The following is a 20,840-nucleotide window of genomic DNA, read 5'->3' on the forward strand; positions in this document are numbered from 1 at the left end:
TAAAACAATGAGTTAGAACACATTAAATAGTGTTACATCCACTACAGGATAAACTTGTTCATTGGGTTCTAAATAAGACTAGTCAGATTTTAGTCAACAATGGGATACCGTTTGGTTGTGCATTATTACACAATGACAAAAACTACCAAAACCACTGGACATAAAGGGTACAAAGTAGTGACGCCATTTCTGCCCCATGCAGGTTTTTACGTGTGCATGTGGGACAGGGAAACTAGGCTCTAGGTGGCCATAAAACACCAGGATGGAAACAGCCAGTTTGATTTTCCAGAGGCAAACAGCCAACAGTGTCTTTTGCCCTCCTTCCATTGAGTCATGTACCCTTTAAGTCCATGTAATTGAATAAGCAGCTGCAGAAAAAGCCAAAATTTGATTGAGAATCTGTACCTGGTGTTCTTCAAGAGCTTTGGTATTAAAGGGAAAAAAAATATTTTAACAAATTCTGCCATGAGATACCAGGATTTGAAATGCTAAATACAATACATTTTCAATATTTCACTTGTAAAATAAAATAATAAAAATAATTGTAATAAAATGCATTAACACTGAAGATGACCCACCATGAAACAACGCAACTATGTGACAAACAGGACAACATTGGATGAGGCCTCCATTTGACTGACAGACCAACTAAGAGACAGCATCTGTCACTGCTAGAAGCAAGTAGACAGCATCAATCTTAGTAATGGTAGCACAATGTGACAGTAAACAGCAACGACTATGCTGCTTGTGACATTCAGGCTGAACCTTTGGTAATTTGAACTCCAAAACAATCACATCAGTAAAAGGAGGGATGCATCTTAATGTAGTATATATACTAGTTGGATTGAATCCTATGTGCATGATTCTTTACTGGTGCAACAACAATTAATTATTTGTTACACTTAGCCAAACTGTTTAGACCACACTTGTCAATCTCCTTCAGAAGCAAAATCTTTAAAAGCCTCATTAGCTTTTTTTAAATAATAAAGTACTTCCGTATATGACATGTTCCCAGAACTCAGGCATGCCAGTATCTCCTTTATCTGAAACTATATAAAGTATTTAAAGATAAGACCCCATGCAGCACATACCATTGCAGACATGCGTAATAAGCCAGTCCAATTCACTAAGAATGACAGTGGAGACTGGGCCACCTTCCACTACAGTGTCAAAATGGTTTGTACTCAAGGTGATTTGCCAACTCCAGCACAGCTCTACAAGACTATACTTGGTTTTAGGGAAAATATGATCGCAGTCGGAACTACATTGCGTAGAGTATTTAGATAGAACTAGAACTGTCTTAATCCTTCCCCACCACTCACCCCCCAAACTTTTCCATGTGCTTATCCTCTATAGTGGTCTTGAATTGACTTGTGAACCCTCGCACATAAGCCTGTTGAAGTAGTTTGAAGAGACCTTAGAGGACTGGTATGTGCTGGAAATAATTGCTGTGGAGGTTCAATCATCTCCTATCACATCTGCTATTTAAGCGGATAAGTCTTCCAATCTTGTATTTGTGTCATTATATCAGTGGCTTTAACAGACTTTGTGAGCTTCCACCCTTTCTGTAAGCAAATAACTTTCATAAGAACAGCAGAGTGAAGTTGTTGTGCCTTACCTGGCGAGTTGGCCAGAGATGCGTGGAATACTGAGAAATTGATTAGGGCGTAAGAGGCCAGGAAGAAGTTGGAGATTATGGGAGCAATGACGTTCAACTGAGCTATGGAGGAAAAATAGGAAAAAAAAGAGCATTTTACATTAAAACATAACATCATACATACAGTTTTACGCAAAAGTGGGGGGAACCTTGGTTAAAATGTTTGTTACTGTAAATAATTTATTTAATATTTTAAGCAAGTTAACTTTTTTGTTTAGTCTTTTACAGAATTAAAATAACAGAAAAGGAAAAGGGCCCAAAGCAAAAGTTTGGGCATCCTGCATGGTCAGTACTTAGTAACAACCCCTTTGGCAAGTAACACAGCTGGTAAACTATTATTATAACCAGATATGAGTCTTTCAATTCTTGTTTGGGGGATTTTCACCCACTCTTCCTTGCAAAAGGCTCAAAGTTCTGTGAGGTTCTTGGGATTTTGCAAGCACTGGTCTCCGAGGTCTACCCACAGATTTTCAATGATGTTTAGGTTGGGGGACTGTGAGGGCTATGGCAAAAACTTCAGCTTGCACCTTGCAGACTGTGTGCTGTTTGCTTCCAGAATTAGCTGGAATTTCATTGAAGCCATTCTTCCCTCTACCTGTGAAATGTACCCTGTGCTGCTGGCTGCAACACAAGCCCAAAGTATGATTGATCCAACCCCTGTGCTAAACAGTTGGACAGGTGTTCTTTTCATGACATTCTGCACCCTTTTTCCCCTCAAACATACCTTTGCTCATTGCGGCCCAAAACTTATATTTTAACTTCATCAGTCCACAGGACTTGTTTCCAAAATGAATCTTGGTGAAGGTCAATGAAGGTCATATTTGTGCAGGTGCCGCTACACAGTAGAACAGTGCTTCACCACTCCAGTCTGCCAAGTTTTCCAGACGGTGAAGTGGGGTTTTGATTTGCCTTTCTAGCAATCCTAAAGCAATTCTCTCTGAAAGGTGTCTTGGTCTTCCAGGCCTCAACTGTTCCTGTTAACTGCCATTTCTTAATTCCATTATGAAATGAAGAAATGGCTAACTGAAAACACTTTGCCTTCTTCTTATAGCCTTCTTCTGCTTTGTGGGCATCAATTATTTTCATTTTCAGAGTGCTAGGCATCTGCCTAGAGGAACCTATGGCTTCAGATTGTTGGACAAGGTATGAGGAGTCAGAGTATTTATAAAGCTTTGATATTTGAATCACCTAGCCTTTCCTAACGATGACTGTGAACAAGCCATAGCGCTAACAAGCTTATTAAGGTCTGAGACCTTGGTAAAAGTTATCTGAGAGCTCAAATATGATATAGGCCCAGACCTTTGCATGGTGCTCCTATTTTTTTTTCACTCAAATTGCATTCAAATTGAACAAAACAAATCTATACTCAATTATTCATAGTAACTGAAATTGACCAGGGATACCCAAACTTTTGCATAAAACTTTAAAGCTCTCTAGGTTGCCATTCGATTTATGCATCTTCCTGAATAGTATCTAGGGATAACATTTCAGTATGTGCTCCAAGTCAACAACAACTGTGAGTCATCGTAATATACAAACCGATGAGGATGAAGGCCAGAGCAATGCAGAAGGTCAGGATGTAGCCTCGCAGCGGCTCGTTGTTCTTGCCGTAGCCCTTGGCAAACATGCTCAAGCCAGGGTAGATGTTATCTTTGCATAGAGCCTGGAGAAGTGAAGAAATACACTTAAACCAGCGTTTTATTGAACTTTAAGATGAAGATGCTCACCATGAGACAAGGACCCAAAAGTTTTCTCCAACCATTTTTCCCAAAACGATTCCACAGCTTGTCAATAAGTGCTTGTGTGTGTTGAAAGCCCAATATCATAAAAGGTTACCTGGAACACTTTGGGAGCGCTGACCAGAGAAGCCAGGGCAGAGGAGAGAGTGGCAGAGAAGATTCCAGCGGTTATGACTGGGCCAAAACCAGACACAACACTCATGACCTAATAACAAATTTGAAAGCAACAAATTATTGAATATTCACCAATATCAAATTTGCTAACCATCCCACCTTCACAAACTTCTAATGCTCTATCACCATTTGTACCAGATACTCCATTCACTTCTCCTTGCAACACACACACAGCTCCCGACATACCTGGAAGTCGTTCTGCAGTCCATACCGGCACGTGGAGACCTCCTCACCGTTCTTGCAGGAGGAAAAGTCAAAGCCAAATTTGCAGGCTGCGTCGGTGCAGTTGGCCATGAACTGTGAACTAACTGTGTCGTTCATACTTCCTGTGGCGTCTCTGACAATGCAGGAACCTGGCAATAGACAACAAAACCTCATCCTAACTGTACTGTTCATTGTTGCTTCTCTACTCACAATCTGATTTCCTGTCTTAATACAGCACCCTGCAATTATTCTCACCACACACCTGTAGAAACAGCAACACCAAGGTAGACAATTCCCGTTATTAGAATGGCCAGGAGTGTTCCTTTAGGAATGGCCAGTTGTGGATCCTAAAACAAAATCCCAAGTCCAGAATGACCACAAATGATAACTTTCATATTGTGAGCAAATCAATGAGGTGAGTATTTGCATCTTACTGAAAGATCTCCTGATATGTTGGCGCCAGCCAAAATACCAGTGGCTGCTGGGAAGAAGATGGAAAAGACGGAAAAGAATGTCTCGCCTCGGAAGTCCGGACCCATGTTCTCTAACATGATTGAGCCTGGAAGAAAAGATGAAAATGAGGAGACGTAAAAAGAGACAGCTGATTCAAATATGCCTCGAGGTGATCATGTGTGCTGTGCACAACAAATCAGTTAATCTCAATGAGCAATGAAATTTATTAATTCAATTGCTTTGGTGTTGCGGTTTCAACCAAACATTTCAGTACAAACGACTGGAAGAGGTGGGCAGTGACTCTTCATGTTCTGTACTGTCTATTCAAAAAGCAATATAGAGAATGTTTGCACTGATGCGAAATGTACAGTACATATTTATAAACCGACCTTTGACTATAAGAGTCATGGCATTGTCTGTTATCTTACCATCATATCCAAAGAATCCCATAGCTTCTTTAGACTTTACGGGGATGAAAGAACCGATGAAGTAGTTGAAGATGGCTGTAATCAGAACTATCAGCAAGAAGATCTGAGCCTATAAAAACATAAACAGTTTAGATTGAATTGATCTTTGCCTCCTAAACCTAAGCCAAAAAAATCTGAGGAATTGGACTTTAGGGTCAATTTGACAAGGTGTCAACAGTAAACCCCTTCCTTTAGTACTGAAAGCACAACTTGACTTACCTTAGCCTCCCACTCCATCCCAGCGACAGAGATACCCAGGAGAAGGATGACTGTGATGGTGCCAATGATGCGGACGTCATTGAGCTCATCTGTCATGATGGCATCAACACCCTGTGATATTTTGTGGGATACAGTGAGGGGACAGGCATCTCTAAATCAATTGGTAAAATTAATAGTTTTAACTCCAAATATTTCATTTAAAAAACATGTCATACATCTTCAGTTAATAAAGCCATCAGCTTAGTTTGACGGTAAAAAGCGAACTAAAGAGTGCAAAACCATTTTCTGTACATGTATAATATGTAAAATATAACAATTTAGATTTTTCCATTAAGTCCAAATCAATTTGGTCACAATGAGGTTTGCAGTTGACACCGATGGCATTCTTCCGTTATCTAAGTACATAATGACTACATCCAGCTACGACAAGGAAGTAACAAAAGCTAGGTGGGTGTTGGGGGGCTGAACCTTGGTATAAGTAGCCTACTTCACCTTGAACACCTTGAAGGAGTAGAATCATGGTAAACTTTGCATTAGTAGGCTCTAAAAATGGATGAGGGGTAAAGGAACTAACTGTAAACCACCATACTACTGAAGGAGTAAACATCACCAAGCCAATTAGAGACATCTTAATTTCTTCTTAAATAAATACATAAAAACTAATTGGCAAAATGTGTGAACAACTTACTGCAAGCAGCTCCACAACAGTCTCGGCAAAGCCAACCACGTACATGGCAACGGCCACTGCATTGGCAAAAGCAAAGATCAGACCGATGGAACCGCCGAACTCTGGGCCCAAACTTCGAGATATTAAATAATATGCCCCTCCTGGAAACAGAAATTTGACAGGAGTATTAAAAAGGAGTGGGGCCTACTGATTTTCTACAACAGTAAATACACAGAGTGCAGTGTAGCACACATATACAGGAGCTCTAAACAAATCAAGTGGATAGAACTCCTCCAGACTTTGAGCAGAATTAATTGACATAACCTCTAATCGCTCATTTGCCTAAGCAATTCTTCTTTTACCCCACTTTATGAAATCTCTGCTAACAAAACTGGAGAGCATCTTAAGAGCTTGTCAAGAACAAAAACTAGAGAGCATCTCAAGAGCTCGACAAGAACACAAGTGAGCTCAAGATTAAATGCTTCAGAAAAAAGTGTAATTGTTTGCGGATAGGTCAAAGAATAAATAAGAGAGTGCTTGAGTATTCTTTTCCTGCCTTAAGATGTCTGGCAACACTTTACATCAATGTTTCGTTAATTTCTATAGCAATGGTAAAAAACATTGTAGGTATTGCAATGTAATTCAATTGTATAGGTTATGACAAAAAATGTGGGGGCGGATGTAAGAGGAAGTTGAAGGTTACATTACCAAAACAAGATCAACGATTAACATTCACTTTCCCCTTGAAAGCCCATTCTCCCCGATACCAACTTTCACTAGTCTAATTACTTGTTCCACCAAAACGCAATAAAGTGTAACTACATAGGAGTCCCTATATAACCGCAATGTTGTTACTATAGGTACTGCTATGTAGTTGCATTATACTAAATGTAACCTTAATGTAAAGTGTCACCTCTACCACTAGCTTAAGTTACTTACTAATTAAATGATTTAATTACTTTAACAATACATTTTCAGATGAGGAGGGATTGCACTATTAATATCTGAAATACCTGGAATGATAAGATTAAAACCGTACACAATGTTTGTTAAAGTACATTTTATTTCAGGCCACTTAGTTGGACAAACTGTTTTATTGCATCATACTTCACAAACTTTGTTGAAGGTGCATTTACACTGGATTGAACTTTCACTGTGGAAGAGAGCAATTTGATTAATTTATATTCTAGCAAAGAGGGAGGTTTTAGTTTGAGTAAATTGATTGTAAAGTGAGATTAAAGTCTGAACATCAATCATTTTTTCAAATAAACTGATTTGGTAGAGGAGCTGATGTTTAAACAAGACAGTGTGCATTGCTTTGGTTCCTGTGCTGTTCCAGTCAAAACAATAGCCACAATATGGAGCCTCCCTTGCTGTTTGCAACTGAAAACAATCCTGCAGTTGTAGACGTGACACTACAAGAATAGAGTGGTTTCCGACAGGAATATTAGATAATGGCTGGAAATACAAATACTTCTTACTATAGTGTGATTTAATCCTTTTTTCCTCACCAGGACATTTTAAACAAAATTGAATACTTTGTTTTCGTTCGCCCTCGCCCATGTCCAGGGAGAACGTCCTGATATCCATTTCAGACCTCCCTGCCCGAGCTGACTGCTCTCAGTCACTTGAGGAAGGGCTGCTACAATTTAGAAACACACTATTGAATTTCCCTTCATGCTGCTACAACTGGGGGCAATGTGGGGCCAGTATTTTTCTACTCCTTTCATTTGAGTCTAAATGAATCAGGTGAGGTCTTGAGGAGGTGTCAAGGGATAATACAACTTCAGTTCTTTGGATGGGAGAAGAACATTACATCCAGCTGGTAAAAATCATAGCTGTAGAGGCTACAGGCTTCCATTTCAAAACAAGCAACTGCAAATGTATGGTGAGAAGATCAATACTCAGCTGGGTGTATACAAAGGCATGCCTGCATCATGCCTCTAAACTATTATCTGCTCTAACAAAGCTATTCAAGAAGGTATTTCACGATTGACATGGATTAAGAAATAGCCTGGTCCTAACCAGACCCTCGTACATTTCATTTGTACAGAGGGTCTGGGATCTCTCCATTGACAAACGTTAACTTCCTTGAAGGCGGGTCTTCTGTTGAAGTTTAAAACTATTGGATCCAGCCCAGAGCCACTCTAATTTGCCATAACCTATTGCAAGCGTTCGCCTTAGCCAACTCCTTCCCCACTACTGTAACGGAGCTAGCTGCCGTAGCTGGAAAATCAAACTTTTCCCGAACCCCGTGGGAAGGACGGCCACAACATCATGGCCACCAACAAAACTCAGCAAGGAATGGTCTTGCTCCGGCTTTAACCTATGGATATTCGGCAGCGTTGCCACAACCGCAGAAAAGTTTTGCTTGCATCTTTCTACGCCGCCGTTACTGGACTTCTCAAACTAGTGCACGACATTAACGTCATCTGAGAACGTCAACATTCTCAGCCACTCCCTCTGTTCACTGATTGGACCTACAAAAAATGTGTTTCTGGAAACCGACTTCAGAGCCGAGCTCCCAGACCTAGTAAAGAAGCAAAATCCAAATTGAGCAGAAGTACGTAAAAGGGCAGAACCAAGCTAATTTGGAAGACAGTAAAGACATGAATATATTAGGTCTAACTAGGGGTGGACGGCAGGGGCGATTCTAGGATCAGACCTTGAGGGGTGCTCAGCCCCCAATGAGAATGTGACATGAATACAGTGCCTTGCAAAAGTGTTAAACCCCCTTGCTAATAAATCCCTAATTTCACTGGATAACAATTAATACATTTATGTATTATGCAAAATATTGAATGAAAACTAATCCTGTCCCTTTTTTCATGAACTACCAGCATCAAATGATAATAAACAATAGTAATTGTAAAAACGTTTTTTTATCATTATTATTTTTAGGGGTGCTGAGATGAAATTTACAGGTGCTTGAGCACCTCTAAAAAGGGTCTAAAATCACCACTAGTGGACAGTATGAACTTGGCCTGCGATATGGATTTTGACTATACCGTGCAAACCGCGGTAGCCTTCCAGAAATAAGATTTGTCATTATTTGTATATTGTTTTTGAAAATGTACCTCTACACTGTTTCTAAAGTTAACGAGCCTTTGCTAGCTCTGGAACACAGCTACGGAATTGTCTGCTTGCTAGCTATCGGACATTCATTTGTCTTAAATGGAGAGTCTGCCATAGTTGCGGTCGAAGCTATGCTAGCTAGTACCTGCAAACTTGTAAAAGGATTTGTTAAGGATTTGGTAAAACTGTGTCCCCATCAATGTTCAAACCAAACCTACGCCCTTGGAGTGACTGAAAGGCAGAGAGAAAGTGCATGCATAACAAATTACTGTTTTACTTGATCGACAATGGGAGTATATTCTATAGGTTATCAAAAGATTATACCAATTATCTTGCTTTAACCCATTTAGCCAGAAAGAAAACATGTAAATTTGGTCCATTTCAGCGGGAGCTGGCAGACAGGTCAGGGATAAGCCAATCCACCCTCAGTCGTGTGATGCCGGAGGTGTGGGATGACATGATCCGCATGTCCCCAAGGTATATTAGATTATACTGTGGTTGAACAGGCCAACATTAAAGTGTAATTTGCATCGAAAACTAGTTTACCCAAATGTAATCAGTGCTATCGACTGCACACGTTATGATAAGGGCACAATAGTTTGATTAATAAAAAAATAAAAAATACTAGATCAACATTTAAATAACTGCTAGCCTAAGGCCACCACACAATTCTCCTCCAAATTAGCAAATTAAGATCTGAATTTCACATTCAGTAAAGTTTATTTTTGACTTTTTTTTTGCCATAAACATTTCTCATTAAGAATCATTCGTTGTTCACAATGGGTTAATTGAGAAGTAAAAATGAAAAAATAAATGTAACAAGACAAAATATGGGCGTTTCAACAACCACGCAAGGTCAAATATGGGAGTTGACAGGGACAACAAGCTCGTTCATGAGCGCACAATCACAAGTTAAGTGGAATCTATGAAGACAAATGTGAGATATCGGTCACGTTTTCATTTTCTCTGTATGCAAAGCCCACTTTCCCGCTATACCTAATGAAATGACCCATCCACTTTAAATATCGTCTTTTTCTTAGTTAGCTAGACAGTATTTCATCAGTGAAGTCTTGGATTTTTTGTATCGCACCAACATCAATAATATTGTTCCTTTGCCTGTTTTTGGCTTGCTATATATCCATATCGTTTTGGCTCAAGAGAGCTAGCTTAGTGCAGCTCAGTCAACTCAACAAATATTTTTTACAGCATTGCACTCCATTGGATTATAAAAAGGACACCTGCAAAATATGAACTTTGCTGAGTGCACGGTTCTCGAGATAATCATGGGAAACTCACTGCCCTAAATATTCAACAACAAAAAAAAATAGACAGACAGACAGAGATCACTGGCATTACTGTCCCAAAAATAATTTTCTTCACTATTTTGCACAATTCTTACACTGAATAACATGTAAACCAGCAGATACATTTATTGGGCCATTTCCGGCGATGTAATGATTTCTACTAATTTGCAAGAATACTGAGTTTACTAAGTGAGGGGTTGTTTTATGCTATTATACAAGTTTTTTTGCATCTGAATGCCAATATCCATGTGTGAGTGATCGGGCATCTCATTATTGGTCAGGTAAAGACTCCTTCCTGTCAGGCTCTAGCTGTGCAATATCTTGACCTTCCTCAAGGTGAAGAGATTAATGAGCGGAGGCGATGACATCTAGAGTCCGTAAAGGGGGAGGTCTAAAATAAAAGCCTGCATGCTTTTTAGAGGTCACGCAAAAGGTAGAATGAAGACATCCTTGAATACCTCAACGGGAGGTATTTTGGAGTTGATGAAAGATTTAAAAAAAATGCCAGTCTATGAGAAGAAAAAGTACTTCTTGGAACAAAGAATGTTCTCTTTGGGACACATTTACATAACATATTGCAGCCTATGGCAAAGCATTCAATGCATAATCATCCTAATATCTGTCTTAATATTTTCTGACCTGGAAGTGGCAACTATGTAGCTGATTAACACACATACTACATGTTCCATGTAGTCTGTAGATGGCGCCGAAGATGGCAGCCGCGGTCGTTTTTTTGTATAGTTTTGTCTATTAATTCAGTGTTCTACCAAGATTTCCGGGGTTCTCTAACAAGAGAAGTACTTTAAAACATCAGGACTACAACTACTGTGGATTTATTTCCCACTTTCCTGCTTCCAGCGGCAGAATTAGTGGGAATTATAGTCAAAGCCACCCTCGGCTTTGCCCTAGCAGCGAAGCGTCGTAGGAGAGGCAAACGAGCCGGTGCTTATCCCCATATTTCTCTCCAACATGCGCTCGCTGAGCAACAAACTGGACGAACTTCAGCTACTGGTGTGGAAAAACAGAGACTTTCATTCATCTTCCATTTTGTGCTTTACGGAGACATGGCTGAGTGACCTGATCCCAGACTCTGCAGGTTTCAAACTGCTGAGAGAGGATCGTGACTGTGCTTTCTTGCAAAACGAAAGGCGGTGTATTTGTTTTTACATTAACAGTGGCTGGTGTGAATATGTGATGGTGATTCTGCAGCACTGTTCTCCTGATCTGGAATCATTTTTTAATAACTGTTGACCTTTACTCGCCACATGAGTTTGCTTAATTCCTTCTGGTTGGCGTTTACATGCCTCCACTGGTTAGCGCCAACGAGGCTCAACATGTGCTCGCCGGCAAAATATTGAGTGAGGAGCATGCAAATCCGGATTGTTTATTATTGTGCTAGGCAACTTTAACAACGCAATCTCACTCAAGAACTCCCCAAATACAGACAATTCATCAAATACCCTACCAGAGAAGGGAACACTTTGGATCACTGCTACTCTACGATTAGCAAAGCCTTTCATGTAGTCCCCTGAGCAGCACTGGGTCACTCAAACCACGCCATGGTCCACCTGATTCCTGAATACAGGCAGAAGCTTAAGCGCTGTAAGCCTGCTGTGAGGACACCAAAACAGTGGACTAGTGAGGCTATGGAGGATCTGCAGGCATGCTTGAACTGTACTGACTGGGACATGTTCATGACTGCCTCCAATAGTCTGGATGAGCTCACGGAGGCTGTGACATCATATATCAGTTTCTGTGAGGACCGCTGTATACTAACACGTACCAGGGTGAGCTTCAACAACGACAAACCCTGGTTTACAGCTAAACTCAGAAGGCTGAGGCTGGACAAAGAGGCCGCGTTTAGGAGTGGGGACAAGGACAGATTCAAGGAGTTGAACAACAGGTTTAGCAAGGCGGTGAGAGAGGCTAAACGACTGTACTCGGGGAGACTAGAACATCAATTCTCTGCAAACGACTCTGCTTCTGTCTGGAGAGGGCTCCGGCAGATCACCAACTTCAAGCCCAGAGCCCCCCACTACACTAACAACTGGCCAACGACCTGAACAAGTTCTACTGCAAAGACTCTATCCATTTAGGAGAGAGAAGTGAACAAACTGTTCACGCTGCTGCCACTGCCAAGGACAAGAGCAGGCTGCAGCGCATCATTCGCACTGCTGAGAAGATGATTGGCTGCAATCTGCCTTCCCTCGAGGACCTGCACACCTCGAGGACCCTGAGGCGAACAAGGAAGATTGTGGCCGACTCCTCCCAACCTGAACACTCCCTGTTTCAGTCACTCCCCTCCGGCAGAAGCCTGCGGTCCATCAGGACCAAAACCTCACGCCACAAAAACAGTTTCTTCCCTTCTGCTGTTGACCTCACCAACAAGGCCAAGAGTTCACACTGACTTTAATGACTTTGGGCCCCATCTTGCACCCAGCGCAATTGACTGTCAATGACAAGTATCATGCCTAGTTTGCACTCGACGCAAAGCGGACTTTTCCCTCCACAGACGCACGTCGGTTAATTAGTGAATGACTTTGCGCTCCCAGGGCCGGTTCAGCGAAAAAAGGAGGCGTGTTCTGGCGCAAACGTTCCCTGGTGCCATTTTGCAGTTAAAGAAAAACAATTTCGCCACTGACCAGGAAAAATGTAGTCCAAAGTAAATGGCACATTATTCAGATGTTATTTCAAGGGCGCAAGCTTGGTCCGTGCGCACTGCTGTCGGGGCCAGGGTCTTCTTTCTGCAAATCTACGTTATATTTTTTTGATTTATGGCATGTTACCTTTCTTCAATGATTAAAAATGTTTTCATGAGAAATCTCTGTATGTATGTAAACTTGATTTGTAACAATTGTGGCAATTTCCTCCCACGCCTGTTTAACCGAAGCCAATTTGGGTGGGTTCATTTTCCCATCTCCATCAGAATTCGGTTTATTCGCCATGTAGCCTTTGTTACACAAACATGGAATTTACTGTGGCAGGAAGGTGCAAACAATAAACATATACGGGTCTTAAATTAAGTAAAAAAGTACAATAGTTAAACTAATTCTAACAAATAAACAATGAAAAAATATAACAATTAAAAAAATAAAATATATATAAAAATAAGAATAAGAATTTGAATGAGCAGCATGAGCGGGCAATTTAGTGCAATGAGAAATCTTCTCTGCCTTTCCCATACAATGTCACTTAATCTTTTACGGCCCTGACGAGAACGTCGGTCTCCTCGGCTGTGAACCACTCCTGGTGTGCGCCTGGCAAATCCGCCGTCATAATAGCAATCCGCCATGTAACAAGTGCGCCTGCTCTTAAAGGGAATGTGAGATGATGCTCTGATTGGTTTACTGCACGTTACGCCCAAACCACACCCATTAGTAATGTAGCTACTTCAGACCAACCCATTTTAGATTGAGCCAGGCGCAAAGTCATTTATCCCGCCGGCAAAATAGCAACCGTGCTGGAGTCCCGCCCACAAAGTTACTTGGACTTTGCGTTTTGATACTTGTGTTTCAGATCATTAAAATAGGGCCCCTCATGTCTTAAAACACTGCATTTTGCACTACATTACAAAACTGTATCTGTACTATTTGTATCTTTTGTAATATTGGTATTTTTATATTGTAAATTACAGCTTAAATTTTACTTTATTGTATATTTTATTAGGATTCCTCCGTAAGGAGGAAACCTATTGTTATTGGTGGTTTTATTATTTGTAATTCTTGTACCATGGGAGTCAATGGCAGCCCCTAGACCCCATCGACAACTTTTTGTGAAATTTGGCACACTCATTAAGGACAGTTTCTTCTATACCTACACCAAGTTTCATGTCTCCCATTAGACCACTCTAGCGCCACCAATGGGTCAAAGTTGGACTTGTGTTTACACACGCAACTTTTGAACCGTATGACTCATTTTCAAAAATGAGGTACCATTGGATTCCCTGGATCAAGCCGAGTTCAACGCACACCATGGCGTTAATTTCCGGTTATATAGATTTCCCGCCATTTCCGGTTTTATCAAAAACCTTTGAAAGCCTACTCCTCCTACAATTTTTGTCATATCTTCTTCAAAATCACCAGAGATGATCTTCAGACCAAGCCTCACAAAAGTTATCAAAGGAATTTTGATCCTCATAACCGTCTGTCCGGTACAGCCAATCAAATTCATCAGAAAAGCCGCAAAACAGGATGTGAAGTCATGTCTCAGCAAATCTTTGAGATATCAACACTAAACTTGGTAGATCGGAGGAAGACACTACAACATGTTACCATGTGCAAAGGCAAATTCATATCTCAAAAAATGATTGATATAAAACAAATTGAACTTATCGCTAACGCTAAAATTATGCTTTACACATCAGCCATTCAAAAACTGATACTCTGATTCAATCACAAGTTCATATGAAAACTCTTGAGAATGTTCATAACACAAATCTGTGAAAAAGTTGACTGTAAGATGAAAGGTCGATTTTTGGTGAATATTTGAAACATGCTTGCTTGGCTAATTTCTAGGCAAATTTCCAATGAATGTCTCCCTTGCTCCTCCCCGCGTGTGCTCCAAAATCTCACACACACTCAGCCTTCCCTTGACACACGCGCGGCCAAGACGCACACGCAACATTTCAGGAGAGTGTGGGCTGACCAAGCCCCCACTCATTCCTTGGTCTTTAGCAAAGGCCCATGTGGCTCTTGATGGTATTGCATTTCCGATTTTGTATGCAATGGTAAAAAGGTCTCAAATCCTGAAACATTGATAGTGTAGGCCGAGAAACACTTTAACAAAAGCCCATGTGGATCTTGTTGGTATTGCATTTCCGATTTTGTATGCAATGGTAAAAAGTTATAAAAATCCTGAAACATTGATAGTATAGACCAAGAGTAACTACCACACCACAAATGGCCCACCATTACCCATAGGTGGCGCTACAGGCCACGCCAAAAAGCACAAATATACAAGGCTTTCTGGAATGGATAGGCTCACCAAGCCCCCTCCCTTCACTTATTGGCTTGAAAAAAAGGCCCATGTGGCTCTTGATGGTATTGCATTTCCGATTTTGTATGCAATGGTAAAAAGGTCTAAAAATCCTGAAACATAGATAGTATAGGCAAAGAAACACTTTAACAAAAAGCCCATGTGGATCTTGTTGGTATTGCTTTTCCGATTTTGTATACAATGGTAAAAAGTTATAAAAATCCTGAAACATTGATAGTATAGACCAAGAGTAACTACCACACCACAAATGGCCCACTATTACCCATAGGTCTTCCCTTGACACACGCGCGGGCTTGGCAAGACGCACACGCAACATTTCAGGAGAGTGTTCCTTGGTCTTTTGCAAAGGCCATGTGGATCTTGATGGTATTGCATTTCAGATTTTGTTTGCCATGGTAAAAAGTTATCCAAATCCTGAAACATTGATAGTAAAGGCCAAGAGTAACAACAACACTTTAACAAAAGCCCATGTGGATCTTGTTGGTATTGCATTTCCGATTTTGTATGCAATGGTAAAAAGTTAAAAACATCCTGAAACATTGATAGTATAGGCCAAGAGTAACTACCACACCACAAATGGCCCACCATTACCAATAGGTGTCGCTACAGGCCACGCCCTAAAGCACAAAGCACTTCACTTCTTGTGAAGATTAAAGCGCTTCACTTCTTGGCTTGAAATAAAGGCCCTTGTGGATGTTGATGTTATTGCATTTCAGATTTGGTATCCCATTGGAAATTCTGCAGCATTGATTTTTCTATACAGTTACAATTTGTCAAGAATATACATTTTTCAATGGTTCGCAATGCTTTACACGTAAGCCAGTCAAACAAGTTCATATGAAGACTCTTGAGAATGTTTAGTACACAAATCTGAGAAAAAGTTGACTCTAAGATGAAAGGTCGATTTTTGGTGAATCTTTGAAACATGCATGCTTGGCTAATTTCTAGGGAAATTTACAATGAAATGTGTCCCCTGCTCCTCCCCGCGCATGCTCCAAATTCTCAGACACTCATTCTTCCCTTGACACGCGCGGGCTTGGCAAGACACACACGCAACATATCAGGACTGTGTGGGCTGACCAAGCCCCCACTCATTCCTTGAATATCAGCATAGGCCCTTGAGGACCTTGGTGTCATTGCATTTCCTACTTTGTATGCAATAGTAAAAAGGTCTCCAAATCCTGACACATTGACAGTACAGGCCAAGAGTAACTACCACACTTTACCCAAAGCCCATGTGGATCCTGTTGGTATTGCATTTCCGATTTTATATGCAATGGTAAAAAGTTTTTAAAATCCTGAAACATTAATAGTATAGGCCAAGAGTAACTACCACACCAGAAATGGTCCACCATTACCCATAGGTGGCGCTACAGGCCACGCCTTAATGCATAAAGATACAAGGCTTTCTGGAATGGATAAGCTCACCAAGCCCCCTTCCTTCACTTACTGGCTTGAAATAAAGGCCCTTGTGGATCTTGATGGTATTGCATTTCAGATTTGGTATGCCATTGGTAATTCTGCAGCATACATTTTTCTATACAGTTACAATTTGTCAAAAATAAACATTTTTCAATGGTTCGCAGTGTTTGGAGGAATCCGCCATTACTGCTTGCAGTTATATTTTTAATTCTTATTCCACTTAGTATTGCTAGTTTATGTACCCTTAGTATAGTTAGACCACATATTTAAATTTAAGATTCCTATATGTTTACTGTATGCACCTTCCTGCCCAAGCAAATTCCTTGTCTGTGCAAACTTTTATGGCGAATAAATCCCTTTCTGATTCTGATACACAATTATCATTATTGTGACAGCCTTAGTAAGCTCCCACTAAAGCTGCATCAGAAACATCTGTGAGGCTTAGTCAAGGTAAACTGAATACCCGGCTCCATTGACCCCATGGCATCCATGACTATACCCTGGACAAAACTCTTACTGACAGAATGCATCCTAAAGGCAGATCAAGTTACTCTCACTTCTTGCAATAAATATACCAAAGACTTGGTTCATTGTGCCATTTAAAAAAAGGCTTCTACTAAACAAGATGACTGTACTGTCCAACATTGATCCTTTACAACTACAAGTTTACATTTAATATTATGTTTTAAGGAAGAGCAAATGTGGCACAGTTATCTAATGGCAAAAACATTTTAAATTTGATTTTTGACAAGGAGGATTTGGTTTTGGGCAACTTGGGAGAGAAATATGTAAATTGTCGCATTTACCTCCTCGTACAAATCCGTTGGTAGCAATTGCAGAAGTGGAAAGTCCAGTGATGGTTGTCACAACTGTTGCCATGAGAACAATCACACAGGAGAGAACTGTGGAAGAACAAGGAGGACAGGATTAATTAGGGACACATTACTTTAAAAACAAATTCCTGAGAGGAAAATAACTGAAAAAATAAAACATCTATTTGCAGCTAACCATCTTGTATAACCCCTTACTACCTTGCTTTTACACCTCAAGGGGAAAAAAATATTCTGGGAGCCCCTGTGAATAGTAGCGGCAGCACTTGAACTAACTGGTGTGTGATAGTTGACCATGTGTCACCAGATGTCAACATTCCACATCTGAATGGCGATTGGTTGAGGGGTGATGAGAGGTAAGGTGGAGGGATGGATGTGTGTGAATTAAAAAACAGTAATTTACAAGGACTCCGAAAGTCTACTCTCCTTACCAATTCCTGCCTGGCCCACGATCCAAGACATGCGAATGAAGAGCATCACGCCCCAAATGTTCAACATGCATCGCACCTGCCAAGGGAAGGGTTGTTCGTTAGTATACATGTAACTGGAACACCAAACTGCAAGAGTATAATGTCAGCTTGAGTCCACAAACTGTGACAAGTACCAAGGTTTAAACATAAAGATGGAGAATTTCCCAGTTTTAAAAAGGCCAGATTGAGAAAACCCTTGGGTGAAATTGGGTTAGTTTGATATATATGTCAAAAACAAGTTGACAAACGTAATTTTGAACCATAACATACCAGACAATGGTACATCAAAAGAGTGACATTTCCCCTTTGTTATTTAAAATTGAGTAAGACTATACACTATCTTCCACTATGACCAATTGAAATGATTTATCTTTGATGTTTGTAACACAAGGGTGAAAAAAGGTAAAATATTTATATTGGAAAGGAAGGAAGGTCTTTTAAAATGTCAAAATACAAGTTGTATGATGAGACACAGACATTTGCCTTTGTTTGCCTTTACCTGAGACCTTGCTGCAAAACACAAGTTTAAAGCAGGTCTTTTTTATTTAAATGAGCTCAAAGTTTAAACCACTGAGCAACCCTTTTTATCAGTTGCTCAGCATGTAGTTCATTCAACTCATATGTTTCAGACCTCTAGTGTGAGTACATCACAGGCCACTGCCAAGCTTGTACGATTAAATCAGAAAAGCAATTCACACTCATGAGCCAAAAACCTGAGCAGCCTGTGACCAACTCTCATTCATGTCTCACTTTGTTTGCTGATGCTTGTAGTCTACCACTCATTGAGCGTGGTGGTGTCAAACAAGGGCGGCATGTATTCAGATTCTTCACTTGCTAGTTGCCAGGGGCGATTCTAGGATCAGACCTTTAGGGGTGCTGAGCCCCCAATGAGAATGTGCCATGAATACAGTGCCTTGCAAAAGTGCTAAACCCCCTTGCTAATATAATGCATAATTTCACTGGATAACAATTAATACATTTATGTATTTTTCTGCTGAATATTGAATGAAAAACTAAGGAAGTCCCTTTCTTCATGAACTACCACCATCAAATGATAAACAATAATAATGTATTTTTTATTTTTTTGTTATTATTTTTAGGGGTGCTGAGATGAAATTTAGGGGTGCTTGAGCACCCCTAAAAAGGGTCTAAAATCACCACTGCTCGTTGCTATGCCAATTGTCTAGTTTCACTCAGACAGTAGTCAAAACCAGGATGTGCAAAACCAGCAGTCTGGATGATCTAATCTGTCTTTTATCCTTGAGAGGTAAACATTTCTAGATATTTGTAAGAGACATCAATAATAAACAGTTATATTTAACAGGATTTCAGACTGCACTATGTGGAATATTGGGGCTATAAATGTATGTTTATCTTGATGTTAAATATTATTCCCCATAAGACTGAGTGATATTACGTTATATATTGTGTGACGTATTTCATTTCATATTATGTTCCATCATATTGTTGTGCCGCAAATCCCCTTCGTCAAGGCAATATCGGTCATCATTTGGACAGTGGTGCCAAGGCGTACAAGTATAATAAGCAGGTTTGCGAGCACTCAAACAAAAATGTTTTGGCTACTCAGCAAACAGCTACCACCTTTGCATAATTTGGAGTCAGGAAAACCCCTGAAAGTTCGCCCCATCAACTCCAAGAGTTACATTAAATGTTACTGTAGACGGCTTAAATGTGTGTTACAGTCATCTTCCCTCTCAATCTGTTCACATTTTGCGTTCTAGTTAGCTCCCTGTCACGTGACAACGAAGCGCAGTGAAAGGAAGCAAGTGATTGACAGCTAATATTAACCAATCTAAAATCTGCATCAAAGTTAAGAATGTAAAGATGAAGCTTATGTTTTAGTTTAAGTTTATGTAACGTTGGATAGAACGATGGACCAGACACTGTACCCGCTCATAGCAGGCACATACTGTGCAGTAATTAGCGAGCGTTTTTTGTAGAGAAATTAAAATAGGTTGTACCACAATTATTTGCATGAGCACAAATGCTATTTTGAAGTCGCACAGAAACAATTTTGGGAGCATGCGACTAGTCGCAATTTCGTACGGAGTAAAATGTTATGAGTAAGTATCTTTTTTTTTTTTTTTACAGTAGCCTATATAATTCTAAATGTCATAAGAAATTGGCTTCTCCATGTGGTCATTTTAAATAAACAACTTATTCATTGAAGCTACAGAAAATGTGCTTTGTGACATTGTTATTGGGCTATAAAAACACCTATATCAAGATATGAGATTTGTCATATTGCACGCACTAATTTCTCATGTCATGGACTACTGTATTCCAGAGGACAGTACATACTGGGCCTGACAATGTCATGGCTAAAAAGGGAAATATGTTTGACACAACAATAGATACAGCCAAAGGTCAGAGAAAAATGGCAGCGATAGGTAAAATACTACATCACCCCTCAAATAAAAGGAAAGACACAAATGACAGATTCAGGAAATCCAAACATTGTTTGACTGTTAGCCACTCACCAGCACCCCTTTGATCCAGCCAAACTTGACCACCCCTTTGGACTCGGCCGCTTCCTTGGCTGCAGCCTCGTCAGCTGGGGTCAGCTCATCCCCATTAGCAAAGCCATCTTCAAACGGCTCCTAGAAATAGAACAAGACCAAAAAATAGCCAAGGTCAGCTTAGAATGATTATCAACATTGGAATCATGAGGAGTTGACGTCAATCCCTTAAAAAAATACAATGAACAAAGTAACAAATGTTAAACAATTAACATGCTTGTAAAAAAAAGACCATGCACTAGACTTCTGTCCACCACTTCTGCATCAACATTAATTTTGGATCTACATAACTGGACTGATTAACCGTTTGTGATCTGAGTGTTGTATTATTACAACACTAAGTGAAGAAGGTCAAACACAGGAAGTTCCCCCTCTCAGGGAGACAATGGTGTGACGTGAGTGGCTGCCATTTACGGGTCTTTTAGGCCTAACACCTCCGCCTTTTCCGGCTTGTGAGGTCCAATATCCCGACTCCAACCTTGCCTGCGCTTCCCCTCCAGTGTGACGAAACAGTAGAAAGAAGTACATTCCTAACTGCCAAATAATTGACTTTACAACATCCCATCCCAAATACCCTCCACCTCCATTAAGGCAGCACATAAAAAGCAGCCCAACACAGGGAAA

The 20,840-nt window shown here is 40.3% G+C and overlaps 1 protein-coding gene across 2 annotated transcripts in view; it reads right to left on the bottom strand.

Moving 5' to 3' along the window:
* slc12a2 (solute carrier family 12 member 2) overlaps positions 1 to 20,840 on the bottom strand; it is a 61,658-nt gene that overhangs the window by 20,440 nt on the left and 20,378 nt on the right. For both annotated transcript variants that reach the window (XM_084693718.1, XM_084693717.1), the window contains exons 2-13: positions 20,178 to 20,297; positions 17,638 to 17,713; positions 17,183 to 17,278; positions 5,602 to 5,741; positions 4,914 to 5,024; positions 4,656 to 4,764; positions 4,209 to 4,333; positions 4,037 to 4,121; positions 3,757 to 3,923; positions 3,494 to 3,601; positions 3,197 to 3,320; positions 1,619 to 1,720 (exon numbers count right to left, since the gene is read on the bottom strand). In XM_084693718.1, coding sequence (XP_084549844.1) covers positions 1,619 to 1,720; positions 3,197 to 3,320; positions 3,494 to 3,601; positions 3,757 to 3,923; positions 4,037 to 4,121; positions 4,209 to 4,333; positions 4,656 to 4,764; positions 4,914 to 5,024; positions 5,602 to 5,741; positions 17,183 to 17,278; positions 17,638 to 17,713; positions 20,178 to 20,297 — 1,363 coding nt within the window. The remainder of the gene's footprint in view (positions 1 to 1,618; positions 1,721 to 3,196; positions 3,321 to 3,493; positions 3,602 to 3,756; positions 3,924 to 4,036; positions 4,122 to 4,208; positions 4,334 to 4,655; positions 4,765 to 4,913; positions 5,025 to 5,601; positions 5,742 to 17,182; positions 17,279 to 17,637; positions 17,714 to 20,177; positions 20,298 to 20,840) is intronic.

Source organism: Hypomesus nipponensis, chromosome 27 (assembly GCF_054491055.1).
Source record: "Hypomesus nipponensis isolate SF chromosome 27, ASM5449105v1, whole genome shotgun sequence".
Taxonomy (NCBI): domain Eukaryota; kingdom Metazoa; phylum Chordata; class Actinopteri; order Osmeriformes; family Osmeridae; genus Hypomesus; species Hypomesus nipponensis.